Raw genomic sequence first — 17,962 nt, 5'->3', positions numbered from 1 at the left:
TAGGATGCTGAAAGTAACAATACCAATAGATGTTTGTGCTTGATGCTCAGTGATTGATTTGGTTTCCAGGCTAGTGGTATCACAAAGCACGAGAATATTCCCGAGGAGAAACTGCCTGAAGTCTGTTGGCAAGGCTTCCAAATGAGGTTCAACGAGGTGCTACAAGATGTCGTGCGATTTGCCAAGAAAATACCAGGCTTTTCCACATTCAACACGGATGACCAAATCAGTTTAATAAGAGGAGGATGCTTTGAGGTACGTCAGAGGCTTTTCAAATAGTATAACTGAAGGGTGACCTCTGTAAATTGAGGTGAAAAACCTAGCGTTGTGGCATTGTGTGACTATCTTCTGTTCAGTGCATAGCCATTCCAAATCTGTCAAGATATGGTATCTTTCTTAAACCTAGACTGGGTGGTGTAAATCAACTTAGATATGGAGAACTAGGCTCTCTCGCCAAGGTAATGTGTTGTTCAGGAGATTCATAGTGTGAGCATGTGTCCGGTCTACAGCTTCCTCAAGGTCTCCGCCTACACCTTGGGAAAGTCTTTTCATTTGTTGGCATATTTCTTCCTCTTGCAGGTTGCCTGTGTGATCCACGCTAATTTCATCGACGGTGAGACCAACACCATGTTCATGCTGGGCAGCGGTATGGTGTTCACACGGGACCAGCTCAAGCAGACGTTCTTGATGGGAGAGAACTTCGTCGAGCTCATGTTCAACTTCTCTGTTAGATTCAATGCATTTAAACTAACCAGTACAGAGATTGCACTCTTCTGTGCACTCATGCTCATAACTCCAGGTGAGTTCCGTCATGTAACTGTCTGTCATGGAAAACAAATCCCACTTGGTTGTTGTATTGATTAGCACTATTCATCAGAGCAGAACATTGCCCATGTGGTTTATGTCTAAAGGACTGTCCTCATACTTATAAAAACCCGATGTGGAATTAGCTGCATCTAGCCTTGCCTTGCATGACATGCAGGTGTAGTGTTTTAAAAGTTTATCATGTCCCTATAATTGACATCAACGATATTTTTTATTTACAGATCGGCAAGGTTTGAAGAATCGTGAGAAAGTGAGCAAGTTACAGGAGAGCCTTATCCAAGCTCTTCAGACTCAGATCACGTGTAGTCACCCGTCGGAAATCGGCCTCTTTCCTCGTCTTCTCATGATTATATCCAATCTCCGTGAACTTAGTGTCGAACACAGACGTATGTTGACTGTCTTGAAGGGAAAAATAGAATTCCCCAATAACTTGTATGCTGAAACTTTCGATTTGATTTAGGATGTGTTGAAGCAGGATTCAGCTGTCTCATTTATCGGAACTTTTCACATGAAACTGATTTTGGAGATATAATCTCATGAAGATAATAACTGGAAAGTAACAGGGTGCTTTGTTTCTTCTTCAAAGTGGATGATAATCCTTTAGCCTCCAATAGATGTAATCGATAAATGACATTGTTGATGTCGCACCATACCGGTTCACATTGACTTAATGAGCCTTATTGCCGAGAGAAGGTGACCTTCGTGTGTTTTGTTGATTCTACCAAAATATATAAGCAAGCCTTGTATACTTTTTGATTCCACCTGAAAGCTTGAACTTCATGGACTTTGGTATAAGAAGAAACAATAGGATGTACAACTGAGACCTGTTCGGGCATATGTGGACGATGCCAAGTGAAACTGGTGGCTTGATATGACTGATAAGTAGAAGGAAGTTTTTGGATATGATCTGCCCCGTTTGAATTTTTCATATGACCGTTTCTCCACAAACCGTTTTTACCCTACACCCTACAAGGGCACAATAGGAACTACCCCTTTTGTTTAATTCATTTGGTTAGAATTCATTGTTCATTAATTTTTGTATGTGAAAAAATGTTGGGGTTTTTATTGCTTGCTTTGGTTCAGATCTTAAACAGTTTTCGCATATAAAACTTTACCTTTGACTGATTTTGGTCAATGAATTCAAAAATTAGTACCGGTATTGTGGAGTTTGCTTGAGGTATAAATTGTTTTTGGTCTGGTTATCTTTGGTTTCAGTTAATTTCTGGTCTGCTTTACCCTCAGATTGGACCTATTGCCAAGGGCAAAGTAAGGTTCTTCTACGTTCATGCTGCCTCGACTACATACCTAATCTTATCAATTCCTGTATGAAACCTTATTTTGGGCTCTGTGTTTTTAATGTGGGTGGATTATTGATAAATTATGGAATGGAATGATCGTATTTTGGAATTCAGGGCAGGGGGTAGGGGACCTAAAAATGCAGCTGAAATCATGGCTTCCTGAGTCTAGTCTATTCTGTCTCACGTGACCAAGTATTTGTGTGAATGTTGCTGAACATTCGGATATAAAGTGTTATTTTGGAATAACTTATTTTGTTTGTTTATGATAATTTGTTGGGGTCTTTAATGCAGACTGCCTGGGGCTGAGTTTGGATTTGTTCTGGCATATTACTGTGGAAAAAAGGTCTGATCAAGAAAGTTTCAATGCCTTTCCCAAATTGGAACATACAGGGTGGCTGAGACGAACATATTTTAGAAAAGTTGAGGAGGGGTTATTTTTATGAGAAATTGGACATTTAGAGATCAAATCTCTCATGTTTTCCTAATATTGAGTGTCTTGTTATTGTATATTTATTTTGCACTGAATATATTTTAAATCAGTCAAAATGGTATTTGGCCTGTGAATTTCAAATGTAATTTTATCTTCTTGATTGTACATTGTATTAATATATTGAATTTAGCTGGTGCTGAGACCAATTTGCAGCATAAAAATTGTCTCAAAGTTGTAGCTGAGGGCAGTTCTTCTCTAAATAAGACTTGGGGTCAGTCCAGTTGTAGCTGAGAGCAGTTCTTCTCTAAATAAGACTTGGGGTCAGTCCAGTTGTAGCTGAGAGCAGTTCTTCTCTAAATAAGACTGGGGGTCAGTCCAGTTGTAGCTGAGAGCAGTTCTTCTCTAAATAAGACTGGGGGTCAGTCCAGTTGTAGCTGAGAGCAGTTCTTCTCTAAATAAGACTGGGGGTCAGTCCAGTTGTAGCTGAGAGCAGTTCTTCTCTGAATAAGACTGGGGGTCAGTCCAGTTGTAGCTGAGAGCAGTTCTTCTCTGAATAAGACTGGGGGTCAGTCCAGTTGTAGCTGAGAGCAGTTCTTCTCTAAATAAGACTGGGGGTCAGTCCAGTTGTAGCTGAGAGCAGTTCTTCTCTAAATAAGACTGGGGGTCAGTCCAGTTGTAGCTGAGAGCAGTTCTTCTCTAAATAAGACTTGGGGTCAGTCCAGTTGTAGCTGAGGGCAGTTCTTCTCTAAATAAGACTTGGGGTCAGTCCAGTTGTAGCTGAGAGCAGTTCTTCTCTAAATAAGACTTGGGGTCAGTCCAGTTGTAGCTGAGGGCAGTTCTTCTCTAAATAAGACTTGGGGTCAGTCCAGTTGTAGCTGAGAGCAGTTCTTCTCTAAATAAGACTGGGGGTCAGTCCAGTTCCGGCTAAATTGAATTATAGAAGCTTACATGTTTGTCTTTATCTTACATGCAAGTCAATGATTTTAATGTATACTTAATGTTATTTTCAAGGTTTCTACGTGTACATTCAGATGTAGGTGGGACACTTGGATTGTTTTGCTGTGCTGATAAAGCTACTCTTGGTATACTAAGCATTCAAAAGAATATCCTGGAGTTGTATCTCAAAAACTTGCTTAAAGAGTCTGGCAGGAGTCTGTTTCCTCTGAAGTGAAATATATACATGAAATTATCATTTTAAATCAAAAACATTTTGTTGTGGCAGTAAGGATTGTTTGTACTAGGATATCTAATATCACCTGTCGAATAAGTGTCAATACGAATGTTTGTACATTTGTCTAACCTGTCTAAGCAAATGCAAGAAGTACAAAAGAGTTTGCCAGCTTTTGAAACAAACAGTACTAAATGAAACGTGGGTCAAAATTAAGAGGATTTTGGGTTCACTCTGTCTGTTATGCACATCATCATGTACAGATCTGAGGGCGATGACTTTGTTGATTGTTAAATGATTGAAGAAGAAAGAAACTTCAGTATTCACACCGTTAGTTGTCTTTTGATTGTTATGTTGAAATTTATGTTAAAAATGTTTTGAATTAGCTTTTCCTTTGCTTATGTATTGATTTGCTATTACTGCTAAGTTATAACAATCGTATCCAGTGCAATCATTCAGTGAGCAATACTGTTCTTGGAATGGATTTTAAGTGGTTTAGTTTGTTTTTTAAGGTATCATAATATTCGACCACGCTTTGACTCGTCAAGGTCAAGTTACAATAAAGTAAAGTATTAGCCTGTCTGTTACTACCGACTACACGACTGTTTTCATTTCATGATTTGTGCTTTCAAGAGGCCAAAGCTAACATTAAACTTGCTAAAATTTAACTTATGCATTAACCAGTCAATTTTGGCTGCAACCAAGGAAATGACCAATGAGTAAATTTGCACTAACTTGTACATTGCTGATAAAGGTGAACACTATCGATGTATGTAATGATAAGCCAACAATGTTTCTCTCAGTTTGCATTGAAATAGGGGCCTACAACTGTTCAATGACCTGTTAGTTTCAAGGTTCTTCAGTGCACTTGCCCATCACAGCTGTCAGTCAAGTGCGTTCTTCCATTGTGAGTGTGTAACATTGGCCACAGTTTGACCGATATAGTCAAGTCATGAATATAGCAATATGATGCATTCACTGCCTACTCTTAGTATGATAATCAATAAGTTCCGTAGTGGAACAGGGCTGTGTTGTTTTGACACATCAATGACATAGATCGAGTGACAGGATCCAATGGCACATATATGGTTTAATACCATGATGTTCTGTTACTGCATACACCAGTGGTACCAACAGTACTTAACCATGTGCAGTCTGTGGTAACATTATTCCAGAGGTGTTAGATACCAAGTAATGATCTTGTGATGTGATTTATGCATTTCAGTGTCTATTTATTACAGCAAGTAATGACCAGTGTTAGGATTTGTACAAAATAGGTGCCATAAATATGCAGCTTGTCTTGTCAGTGCTTTGTTTTCAAGTAATGCAATATTGTCTAAGTGATCTGGTTAAACTCATGCTGGTTCTGCATCTTGTTGCTTCAGTATTCTAATTTTTTTCACTGAAAATAACCAACCTCATATTGAAATGTTTCTGTAAAGATTTCTCTTGTTGTATTTGATTAATCCTGCCTCTATTCCATTGACCTTCACGAGTTCTGCCAGTGGGGGAGGGACAGGGATACAGATCCTCTCCTTACTTTGAAAAAGGGGTTCCCTCTAACAGCTTACAAAAGAGTGTTCTAATGTCATTATAAATGTTTGTGATTTAGTACATGAAAAAGGGCATTTTGGACCTGTTTTGGCCATTTCCAGCGCCAAAACATTTCAGGGGTCATTTTGCCTTTTGAAAGAAAACAAATTTGTTACCCCTCATTTCACACTGGCAGAAACATGGACCTATCCTTTTGACATTTGTTTGTGTGCTTGCAACCTTTACCACGGTGGTCAATCAAATGAATATACCAATTACGGCCACAATGAACTCGCCCACACATTATGTTAGACATGGATTCTCTCATAATTACAAACTAAGACCTTAAATATGCAAATGATTTTGGCAAGCATTGTGACATCGTTGCCAGTATCTGATCTCAGAAATTGGTTGATACTACAAAAAAGAAATTCTATGGCATCCTGAAATGGAGAGAATTTCATCATGCAACTTATAACTCTACCATTTGTAAGGCCAGCAGTAATTTGTTCTTCTCTTCTGTAATTTTGATGTCAGGTTATGATCTGCAATTAACACAGGTGTGTCAATTTCATACAGTCATCTTTATAAGAAACTTGAACACAGGAGTCAGGAATAAAACTTATATGTGACCCGTCACAGCAAAAACAAGTCACACAGAAGATGAGCCTAAATAACACCAGGAGATATTTAAAGATATTGATGTACTTTGATTTCACAAAACAACGAGCCCATCTCGACCTGCCAAGCTTCAAGCAACATTACCTGGTTTTGCTGCGACGGGTCACATATGGGATAACTTGCAAATTCAGGGAAGTAGGTAATATCAATGCAAGAAACTGCCGCTGCAGAGTGAATGTGGAATGGAGCACCATTTCCTCCCAAATATATGCAATAACATCCCACCTCTCACCAAGTTGTACCCTATGCAACCCTTTGTCTTAATATTCCATGTTGATCCCTCTTTATTTTTATGACCAACAGTCCTTGTACCACTTGTTTTGTACGACCCGACTGTACATGTACTTTATTTTGTAAGCCAAAAATTACGTTTACTTTCCATGTTAAAAAGTGAGATGTATTTTGAAATTCTGGTGGCGTCTGTGCAGCATATTTAGAACTTTAATGTTCAATAGATAATTTTAGGGAGTTGTATTATTGGTAGTCACACTTCAGGCAGATTGCACTTGGAATTAGAAAACTCAGTGACGGCCACAGTCTGATCTGGTTTGGAATTCCAAGTTTATTACATCTGATTTGGTGGTGTTTTGCGCAGTGGTGTCTGTTTCATCAATGTCTTTAGCGCAGATGCATAATTTAAAGAGAGAATGCTTGTAGCTTTGTTTGTATGCTGTTTTCCTGTAGGACCTGCCACTGTCTAAATATGTTTGCATTTGTATCATCACAATGGTTTGGCCTTAATAAATTAGATGTTTCTTGTCAACTCATTGTCATTTCCTTATTCCACGTTTATCACCTTCCCACGACTTGATATGGATGCCAGAATGACAATTGCAGAATCTCTGAAATCCGGCACACAGATTCAATTATTGCGGAGTCAGTCCTTTCTCTGTTTGGATTACGAGAAAGATTTGCATGGAAACGTGCCCATCAGGGATATATGGCACTTTGATAGGTGTTGGTGTCGGCCTTCCCTATGACAAGAACGACAGTGGTTGATTAGGACTCCAATGGAAGGACAGAATCTGTTAGTCTGGTCTCAAACTCTCAAACCATCAACATCGAGAATATATTATATTAAAGCTGATGTTGTCCGCAAGAGGAATACTAGTATTATCTCTTCAAGGAAGACGAGAGACCTGATGTGCCTTCGAGTGAGGACAGAATTCAGAGTGCATGCAGTTGTCTCATAAGTCCATTAACACCTTCAGCGCCGAACCACGAAGACCTAGGTGGCCGGAATCCCCCCTCCCCTTTGAGCTGGTTATCGGAGTCTCATGGACTTCATGAAAGAACTACGCCATCGCCATCTTCAGGGCAAGGTAGGAACTGAAGACAAGAAGAAGTCTTTCCAGTTCCTACCTTGACCTGAAGATGGCGATTAAAGGTTCAGACAGCTCCTAGATGAGTTTTCAGTAAGGGCCTGTAATCCATTTTTAACCTTTAAATAACATTGATAACGCCAACTTAAATTAGGTACTTTCTTAGTCTCCTCTTGGCTCCCCCAAGGAGGCCAATCAACAACAACAACGTCAATATATATACAACAGGATGCCGCAGCCTTTATTAACTACTGCATCGTTACTATGTACTCTGCAGCCACAGGTTACAGGATAATAAATAATAATAATAATTTATTTGATTTAAAGTGCTAAAATAATGGTGCATACATTTTCTAAGCACTGTACATAATATTAAATGAGTACATTAAAAGTGGTGATTTCATGAGGATAAAAAACAGTTTAAAAACATCCGGAAAATATCAATATTTAAAACATGTATGGCCTACTCTGAATATGTTAGGATAAAAAGATGAGTTTTGAGTTTACTCTTAAAAGTGTTTAGCACAGTGACATCACGTAACCAGCTTGGAAAGGCGTTCCACAGCCCCGCGGCCCGGACACACAGAGATCGATCCCCGAAGACCCCATTTGAACGTGGGATGGCAAGGAGCCAAGGGTCATCCGAGGACCGAAGTCTGCGGCCGGGCGCACGGAGACTGAGAAGTTCCTTCATATACTGTGGGCTCTCCTCATGATGGATGACCTTGTGGGTTGTGAGAAGAACTTTGTAGTCGATACGTGATGTCACCGGCAACCAATGAAGAGATTTTAAAATAGGGGTTATGTGCTCTCTCTTTTTGGACCTGGTTAAGAGGCGAGCACTAGCATTTTGTGCTTTTTGAAGGCGCTGGATTTCACAGCCCGGTAATCCGAGCAAAAGACCGTTTTGGAAATCCAGGCGAGATGTTATTAGCGCATTTATTACTCTGGCACAGGTGGTATTGTCCAGGTATCGTCTGATCTTTGCTATTCTATGGATCTGATAGTAAACCCCCCTCACCACTTGGGACACCTGTTGTGACATAGACATGTTTGCATCAAAAACAGCACCAAGATTTCGAACCTGAGATGAGGGAGTAACAGAGGATGATCCGATCTGGATTGAAGGAAGTGGCTCAAGTCTTGACAGCTTTCTCTTCGACGCAATGATGAGGAATTCAGTTTTATCATCATTGCCCTTCAAGTGATTGGGGCCAAGCCACTCCCGAACATCTGCTACACATGATTCAGCCTTTTTAATGGCAAGGCGGAGCCCTTCTGGTGTGACATCGAACGTATCATATAATTGTATGTCGTCCGCGAAGCCATGACGACACATGTCATGATTTTCAATGATTGCCGCAAGGGGTTTGATGTATATAGAGAAGAGTATAGGGCCAAGCACGGAGCCCTGTGGCACCCCAGAGAGGAGAGGCATTTTGTCAGACTTTTGCCCTTGAACGAGCACCGACTGAGTTCTCGAGCTGAGGTAGGATTTAAACCACTCCAAGGCTGTCCCCCTGATACCAAGCTTGTCCTCAAGTTGTGAGATCAGAAGCTTATGGCTGATAGTATCAAAAGCAGCAGACATATCAAGGAGGATCAAAATCACACCCAGGATATACAGCACCTTTGGCTGAAAACATGGATCATAGTACAAGAACCAAATTGAACCGGACAAATGCAACCGAAAAACGCACCTTGCGCCTAAAAAGCCCTTAACCTAATGAAAAAGAAGCCGTCTTCCAGACAAACAGCCAAGCCAAGATGAACAGCCTGCCACCCAACCCTAACTCCCGTTTTATTTTTTACTTATTTTAAGGGAGGGGGAGGTGGAGCAATACAAATGCACGTCCATAGGCGATTGCCACACCTCTCAGCTGCTCTGCAAAGACAACCAAATACAAATTTGAACATTTGTCCGGAGCAACATAAACCATAGCAAAAACTTACTAACACTAATATAGTACAATGGCTATAACCACAAACAAGGCAAATTGCCCAAATGCTATAAACATATTACTGAAGAAACTTGGTTGTGACTACGACGGCTGCTACGAAAAAACTGGCGCCACTGCACCGCCCACCAGCACTGATCACGTGCCGCACGCGCCTCCAAGGCAACTGCCCCGCGGAGACAACTATTTCCCGCTCCATGCTGTGCCGCGGGAAACATCAAAATTATACATTTTGTACTTCATTATTTACATCATACATTTTACATTTTATAAACAATATTTGATTGAGAAAAAATGGGTGAGAAAAAGTAATTGCCTTTGCTTACCCTTTTTATCACATTTGAATGTTTCAAACCTTTCAAGCCCAGTGCCCATTTAGAGCTGCTATTACCATTAAACTGGGCATTATGCTCATTGAGCCTCTGAGTTTTGAAATCTGATAACAAACTTTTCCCAAATAAAGCAAACAACTGGGTTCAAGCAAGTTTAAAACCAGTGATAAGATTGTATTTCAGCTTGGCCACAGTTACTCTGAGTGTGTCATCTTCCTGGAGTTGAGATAAAGACCAGTGAGTGCCTAACCTTAGCTACGTTGCGCCTACACCTACTACACTCACTAGTCTCAATCATATCGCTAACAGCTACACTGCAAGTGGCTACGGATGACGGCACTAACTGCCAGTCATGAAATAAACTAATGTTGTACTACTGCTATCAAAACCCTGTAGGCCTCACCCACCTCTAATCTAGCTATAATGACCAACATTTACCACTAAAGGAAAAAATTGTAATGCAAAAAAAATTCTCTGCAAAAATTTAAAAAAATTAAAAATGATAAAAGATGTGGGACAAAGGAAGATGACACAGTATTAAATGATAAAGTTATCAACATACTTTAGTGGCTTATTTGATTCACAGACTATCTGAGAACAGGAAGGCGCTCCCAAGAGCATTCAGGCTTGAAAGGTCTAAATTACATTAGTTTCAAGGGTGCAAAACACACTGGGCCACAGTGCAAGATTATGTGCAGTTACATACAGGTGATCTTCAAGCATGTAGGTAAATCACATTTTGGAACAAATCGTGGAAGTTGCAATTTGAAACAAATATGTGACCAGCCACGCAAAAAGGCCGGTAGGGACCAAATTCATGAAATTGAATTATTAGTGGATTGTAATACCTTATAACATGTAATTTCAGGATAACTTAGAATGTTCTGAAAATTTTCATTAATTAGCATGTTATGACATCATATCCAAGATTTCTCCGCTCGCCATTGTTCAAAAACTCGGTCAAATTTCACACTTTTCATGTCAAATTTCACACTTTTCATGAAATAAAAGAAAATTTTGTGGACAATTCATATGCTACCACTCGAGTCAATAGGGGTTTCCCTGCGATGTCAGCGCTCGAATTGGCACTTGCCTCAAACAAGAGCATCGAGGGGATTGTCCTGCTCTGTATCAACGCGCATGGATAGTTGTTTTATCAGGTTCGTTCCAAACAGTATTCCTTGTGTTGTAGCTGCAAAGAGAAACACTTGACACTTTCAAAACCAGTTTAGACAATCTCTGGAAAGGTAAACGTTCATATTTTTACTACAAGTGAGACCACTTTCCCACCGTACTTTGTTTTTTTCGTGTTTTTATAAAGCGCCTGGTCTATTTGTGGTTTTCTGTGTAGGCACCATATTTTGATATACAAACAATAACAGAGAATGACCAGTTTGATAATGACTCTCAGTATAAAAGACAAGGAATGAGGATACCTCATTAAAGAATTGAGATGGAAAATAGACTGTATTGCATGCTATTTTAAAGCCAGCATCTTTCGTCACTTTACAAACTAACATCTAAATCTTACCTATACCCTCGAAACTCGACTGCCTGAGCCATTTCCTGACCTCAGGCATTGTCTGGGATCGAGACTCCTACCTTCTCTTTCTTGATTCTTGCCTGGCAATGCTGGTCATCCATCCTTCGATTGAAGAAGCTGCCTGAAATGATACAAGCATACAAGCACATACCACCTAGTGGTAGCCAGATTTATATTAAAAATCTGTCAAAAGTGACCTGTGCAATGCTATTTTAAAGCGATGCTTGAAACCTACTGGTAGCCAGATTTATGTTAAAAATCTGCAAACAAGTGAACAGTGCATGCTATTTTAAAGCCAGCATCTTTCGTCACTTGACAAACTAACATCTAAATCTTACCTACCCTCGAAACTCGACTGCCTGAGCCATTTCCTGACCTCAGGCATTATCTGGGATCGAGACTCCTACCTTCTCTTTCTTGATTCTTGCCTGGCAATGCTGGTCATCCATCCTTCGATTGAAGAAGCTGCCTGAAATGATACAAGCATACAAGCACATACCACCTAGTGGTAGCCAGATTTATATTAAAAATCTGTCAAAAGTGACCTGTGCAATGCTATTTTAAAGCGATGCTTGAAACCTACTGGTAGCCAGATTTATGTTAAAAATCTGCAAACAAGTGAACAGTGCATGCTATTTTAAAGCCAGCATCTTTCGTCACTTGACAAACTACATCTCAATCTTACCTACCCTCGAAACTCGACTGCCTGAGCCATTTCCTGACCTCAGGCATTGTCTGGGATCGAGACTCCTACCTTCTCTTTCTTGATTCTTGCCTGGCAATGCTGGTCACCCATCCTTCGATTGAAGAAGCTGCCTGAAATAATACAAGCATACAACCACATACCACCTAGTGGTAGCCAGATTTATGTTAAAAATCTATCAAAAGTGACCTGTGCAATGCTATTTTAAAGCGATGCTTGAAACCTACTGGTAGCCAGATTTATGTTAAAAATCTGAAAACAAGTGAACAGTGCATGCTATTTTAAAGCCAGCATCTTTCGTCACTTTACAAACTAACATCTAAATCTTACCTACCCTCGAAACTCGACTGCCTGAGCCATTTCCTGACCTCAGGCATTATCTGGGATCGAGACTCCTACCTTCTCTTTCTTGATTCTTGCCTGGCAATGCTGGTCATCCATCCTTCGATTGAAGAAGCTGCCTGAAATGATACAAGCATACAACCACATACCACCTAGTGGTAGCCAGATTTATGTTAAAAATCTGTCAAAAGTGACCTGTGCAATGCTTTTTTAAAGCGATGCTTGAAACCTACTGGTAGCCAGATTTATGTTAAAAATCTGAAAACAAGTGAACAGTGCATGCTGTTTTAAAGCCAGCATCTTTCGTCACTTTACAAACTAACATCTAAATCTTACCTACCCTCGAAACTCGACTGCCTGAGCCATTTCCTGACCTCAGGCATTGTCTGGGATCGAGACTCCTACCTTCTCTTTCTTGATTCTTGCCTGGCAATGCTGGTCATCCATCCTTCGATTGAAGAAGCTGCCTGAAATGATACAAGCATACAACCACATGTTATGTCTTGATATACTTCATGTGCCTGTGCCAGCTAACGCGCATTAGTATTTCATGCGCCTGTGTAATATTGGTACTTCTGTTGTGTGTTGCTTAATAAATAGTTTGTTCAAGAAGCCGATTCGTAGATTGTTTCTGTGGCCTTCACAGGCCTACATGGGAACATAACACTGGCGACGAGGATGCCCACGATATGGTAACGCCAAATAACTATGTATAGAAGCCCCAGAAGCCCCTGATACATTACGAACTGCACGTAACCCGTCAGAAATTAGCTGCAAAAGAAGCCACGCTAGACGCCCCGCTGATTTCTCGTAGTTCGTTCGTTCACCGTCGCACAGCAGCACCGTCCACACGTTGATGTTTTTCCAATAAGAAGAAGAGAATGCCTTCACCAGCCCCTGCTGCTGCTGCCCCAGCCGTTGCTGCCCCAGCCGTTGAGCAAGTCTTGACACTGCCCAACTTCCCTGAGTTTGAGCTACAACCAGACCACAATACTGGTCAGAGGTGGGAAAAATGGCTGAAACGTTTTGAAACACTAGTTTCCGGTATTGGCATCACCAATCCAAGCAGAAAGCGAGCCCTGCTGTTACATTTTGCCGGACCAGATGTTGACGAGATCTTCGATACCCTAGCAGATACCGGTGCAGATGCAGATTACGATACGGCCAAGACAGTTCTTAACAACTATTTCAAGCCAAAACGCAACATTGCCTTTGAGGTTTTCCAGTTCCGTAAAGCCACCCAGCAGCCCGATGATACCATGGATGCTTATCAAACCCGTTTACGACAGCTATCGAAAACTTGTGACTTCGCTGATGTTGAGAAAGAGATCTGCGCCCAGATTATCGCTGGTACCAAAAGTCACCAACTTCGCCGTAAAGCCCTGAGAGAAGACATGGATCTCAAGAAGCTACTGGAAACTGCCCGTGCTTTTGAGATTAGCGAGGCTCAAGCCACACAACTTGAAGGATCCTCCAGCTCCAAGCCCCAGACTGTAAACAGAGTCGATCACACAGCCCGCAGTCGTTATCGGTCCAACAACAAAGGACGTCGCAGATATCGCTCTAAATCATCCAAGCCTACTGATGGTATCAATGATAACTCAAGACAGCCCGGCGCCAAAGAAAGCAGACCACGTCATAACAGCCAACAGTGTGGATACTGTGGTGGTAAACCTCATCGTGATAAGGCCAGATGCCCAGCGAATGGTAAAGAGTGCAATAAATGTCATCGCATGAATCACTTCGCCCGTGTATACCCGTCATCACACACACAGCAGACAACACCCAAGTCAAGTTCGCACGTCAACTCTGCTAACCCAGGTGAAGAAAGTGACAATGCTGAGTATGTTTTCTGCACAACCAGCACAGCGACAACAATAACAAAAGTCAAGCCGAAGATTTTCAACATTTTCATTGGTAAGAAGACAAGACGAGTTCGCATTCCTATGCTTATCGACAGCGGACCCTCGGTGAATTTAATCGACCAGAAGACATTCCAAGCCATCAAGACGATGAAGCCAAGCCTCCAGTTGATGAAGCCAGACACTACGATCTTCACGTATGGTAGCCAACAGCCCCTACCAATAGCCGGAATGTTTAGAACTGCAGCTCAGTTTCGCGACAACACTGAATATTGTTCATTCTACCCAAATGCCTACAGAGACAAGCTGTAAAACTGGCCCATGTTGGACATCAAGGGATCGTGAAGACCAAACGCCTCATCCGAGAGAAAGTATGGTTCCCTGGCATCGATTCACAAGTCGAGGAAGAGATCAACAGATGCCTGCCCTGTCAAGCATCGACAAGCCGAAAAGGAGAGAAACCAGAGCCGCTGATGACAACGCCATTGCCTGATGCCCCATGGAAAGACCTGTCAATTGATTTCTTCGGACCTTTGCCAGTGCCAACAGCTGATTACGTCATGGTAGTCATAGATGAGTACAGCCGCTTCCCTGAGGTTGAGCCGATTACGTCAACTGCAGCCAAAGTGGTAATACCAAAGCTCGACGCTATATTTTCCCGCCAAGGAATCCCCGTCACTTTGAAGAGCAATAATGGCCCGCCGTTCAACGGACGAGAGTTTACCAACTTTGCAGATTATCTTGGATTCCACCATCGAAAGATAACGCCATTGTACCCACAAGCCAACGGAGACGCGGAGAAGTTCATGCAGTCAGTCGGTAAAACCATACGTTGCGCCCATCTTGAAGGGAAGAACTGGCGTCAAGAACTACAAAAGTTTCTGAGACAGTACCGAGCCACCCCGCACTCTTCCACTGGTACATCACCGTTTGAAGCCCTGCAGCATCGTGAAATGAAGACACAGCTACCAGAGATGAATAGCAACGCCCGCTACTCATCCACCAACATTGACCGTCAGATCCGAGACAACGATAACGTCAGCAAAGACAAAACCAAAGTCTACACCGATGCTAAACGACACGCTCGAGAATCTGATCTGTCCGTAGGAGACCATGTCCTGGTCAAACAGCAACGCCAGAACAAGTTGTCAACACCGTTTAGCCCAGAGCCGTTGCAGATCATCAATCGAAATGGGAATATGATCACCGCTGAACGACCGTCGGGACATAGGATCACTCGTAACGTCACGTTCTTCAAACGTGTCCTGCCGATGCATTACAATCGAGATAGGGAGGAAGAAGATGCACATCAAAACATCGATTTGCCACGTCAAAACGTTGATGGCGCACGACAGAATCCCGCTCCAGAAGCAGATCTCGCTCACGATCTTGCTCCACATCATCACGCCGAGACCGAGACATCTCACACAGAGACATCGCACCCCGAGACACAACCTCCAGATGAGATGCCAGCACTTCGGAGATCGTCCGGAACCCGCAGACAACCTGTCAAGTTTAGTGACTATATTATGGTTTGCTACTGATTATTGTGACTGGACAATCGCCAATCATGTTAGTGTATTGTGTTTTAATCAGATGTCAGATGTGTGCGCACGAGATTTTAGACTTTTCCTTTTAGAGTCTGTTGAGACCTAAGTGGACTTTTCATTCTTTAAGTAGAGGACATTTCACATGCATACTGTTGCATTTATCTAGTATGTTGGACATTCTAATCAGTGTTGAATGATAATTCAAGGACAGAAGTTCATTCAGTAATTATTTTCAAGAATTGTTTTGGAAGTAAACTGTGTACTAAGTATCACTGTCAGAGAAGATCATTTTCAAGGAGGAGAGGGATGTTATGTCTTGATATACTTCATGTGCCTGTGCCAGCTAACGCGCATTAGTATTTCATGCGCCTGTGTAATATTGGTACTTCTGTTGTGTGTTGCTTAATAAATAGTTTGTTCAAGAAGCTGATTCGTAGATTGTTTCTGTGACCTTCACAGGCCTACATGGGAACATAACACCACATACCACCTAGTGGTAGCCAGATTTATGTTAAAAATCTGTCAAAAGTGACCTGTGCAATGCTATTTTAAAGCGATGCTTGAAACCTACTGGTAGCCAGATTTATGTTAAAAATCTGAAAACAAGTGAACAGTGCATGCTATTTTAAAGCCAGCATCTTTCGTCACTTTACAAACTAACATCTAAATCTTACCTACCCTCGAAACTCGACTGCCTGAGCCATTTCCTGACCTCAGGCATTGTCTGGGATCGAGACTCCTACCTTCTCTTTCTTGATTCTTGCCTGGCAATGCTGGTCATCCATCCTTCGATTGAAGAAGCTGCCTGAAATAATACAAGCATACAACCACATACCACCTAGTGGTAGCCAGATTTATGTTAAAAATCTATCAAAAGTGACCTGTGCAATGCTATTTTAAAGCGATGCTTGAAACCTACTGGTAGCCAGATTTATGTTAAAAATCTGAAAACAAGTGAACAGTGCATGCTGTTTTAAAGCCAGCATCTTTCGTCACTTTACAAACTAACATCTAAATCTTACCTACCCTCGAAACTCGACTGCCTGAGCCATTTCCTGACCTCAGGCATTGTCTGGGATCGAGACTCCTACCTTCTCTTTCTTGATTCTTGCCTGGCAATGCCGGTCATCCATCCTTCGATTGAAGAAGCTGCCTGAAATGATACAAGCATACAACCACATACCACCTAGTGGTAGCCAGATTTATGTTAAAAATCTGTCAAAAGTGACCTGTGCAATGCTATTTTAAAGCGATGCTTGAAACCTACTGGTAGCCAGATTCATGTTAAAAATCTGCAAACACGTGAACAGTGCATGCTATTTTAAAGCCAGCATCTTTCGTCACTTTACAAACTAACATCTAAATCTTACCTACCCTCGAAACTCGACTGCCTGAGCCATTTCCTGACCTCAGGCATTGTCTGTGATCGAGACTCCTACCTTCTCTTTCTTGATTCTTGCCTGGCAATGCTGGTCATCCATCCTTCGATTGAAGAAGCTGCCTGAAATGATACAAGCATACAACCACATACCACCTAGTGGTAGCCAGATTTATGTTAAAAATCTGTCAAAAGTGACCTGTGCAATGCTATTTTAAAGCGATGCTTGAAACCTACTGGTAGCCAGATTTATGTTAAAAATCTGAAAACAAGTGAACAGTGCATACTATTTTAAAGCCAGCATCTTTCGTTACTTTACAAACTAACATCTAAATCTTACCTACCCTCGAAACTAGACTGCCTGAGCCATTTCCTGACCTCAGGCATTGTCTGGGATCGAGACTCCTACCTTCTCTTTCTTGATTCTTGCCTGGCAATGCTGGTCATCCATCCTTCGATTGAAGAAGCTGCCTGAAATAATACAAGCATACAACCACATACCACCTAGTGGTAGCCAGATTTATGTTAAAAATCTATCAAAAGTGACCTGTGCAATGCTATTTTAAAGCGATGCTTGAAACCTACTGGTAGCCAGATTTATGTTAAAAATCTGAAAACAAGTGAACAGTGCATGCTGTTTTAAAGCCAGCATCTTTCGTCACTTTACAAACTAACATCTAAATCTTACCTACCCTCGAAACTCGACTGCCTGAGCCATTTCCTGACCTCAGGCATTGTCTGGGATCGAGACTCCTACCTTCTCTTTCTTGATTCTTGCCTGGCAATGCCGGTCATCCATCCTTCGATTGAAGAAGCTGCCTGAAATGATACAAGCATACAACCACATACCACCTAGTGGTAGCCAGATTTATGTTAAAAATCTGTCAAAAGTGACCTGTGCAATGCTATTTTAAAGCGATGCTTGAAACCTACTGGTAGCCAGATTTATGTTAAAAATCTGCAAACACGTGAACAGTGCATGCTATTTTAAAGCCAGCATCTTTCGTCACTTTACAAACTAACATCTAAATCTTACC

At 41.5% G+C, this 17,962-nt stretch overlaps 1 protein-coding gene across 3 annotated transcripts in view; it reads left to right on the top strand.

Annotated features, from left to right (window-relative positions):
• LOC135494959 (uncharacterized) overlaps positions 1–6,698 on the top strand; it is a 48,840-nt gene extending 42,142 nt beyond the window's left edge. For all 3 annotated transcript variants that reach the window (XM_064783332.1, XM_064783339.1, XM_064783347.1), the window contains 3 exons: positions 70–255; positions 580–799; positions 1,047–6,698. In XM_064783332.1, coding sequence (XP_064639402.1) covers positions 70–255; positions 580–799; positions 1,047–1,285 — 645 coding nt within the window. In that variant the 3' untranslated portion in view covers positions 1,286–6,698. The remainder of the gene's footprint in view (positions 1–69; positions 256–579; positions 800–1,046) is intronic.
• Positions 6,699–17,962: the final 11,264 nt, after the last annotated feature.

Source organism: Lineus longissimus, chromosome 1 (assembly GCF_910592395.1).
Source record: "Lineus longissimus chromosome 1, tnLinLong1.2, whole genome shotgun sequence".
Taxonomy (NCBI): Eukaryota; Metazoa; Nemertea; class Pilidiophora; order Heteronemertea; family Lineidae; genus Lineus; species Lineus longissimus.
Note: the sequence above shows the minus strand (reverse complement) of the source record. Positions and strands in the feature narration are given on the sequence as shown.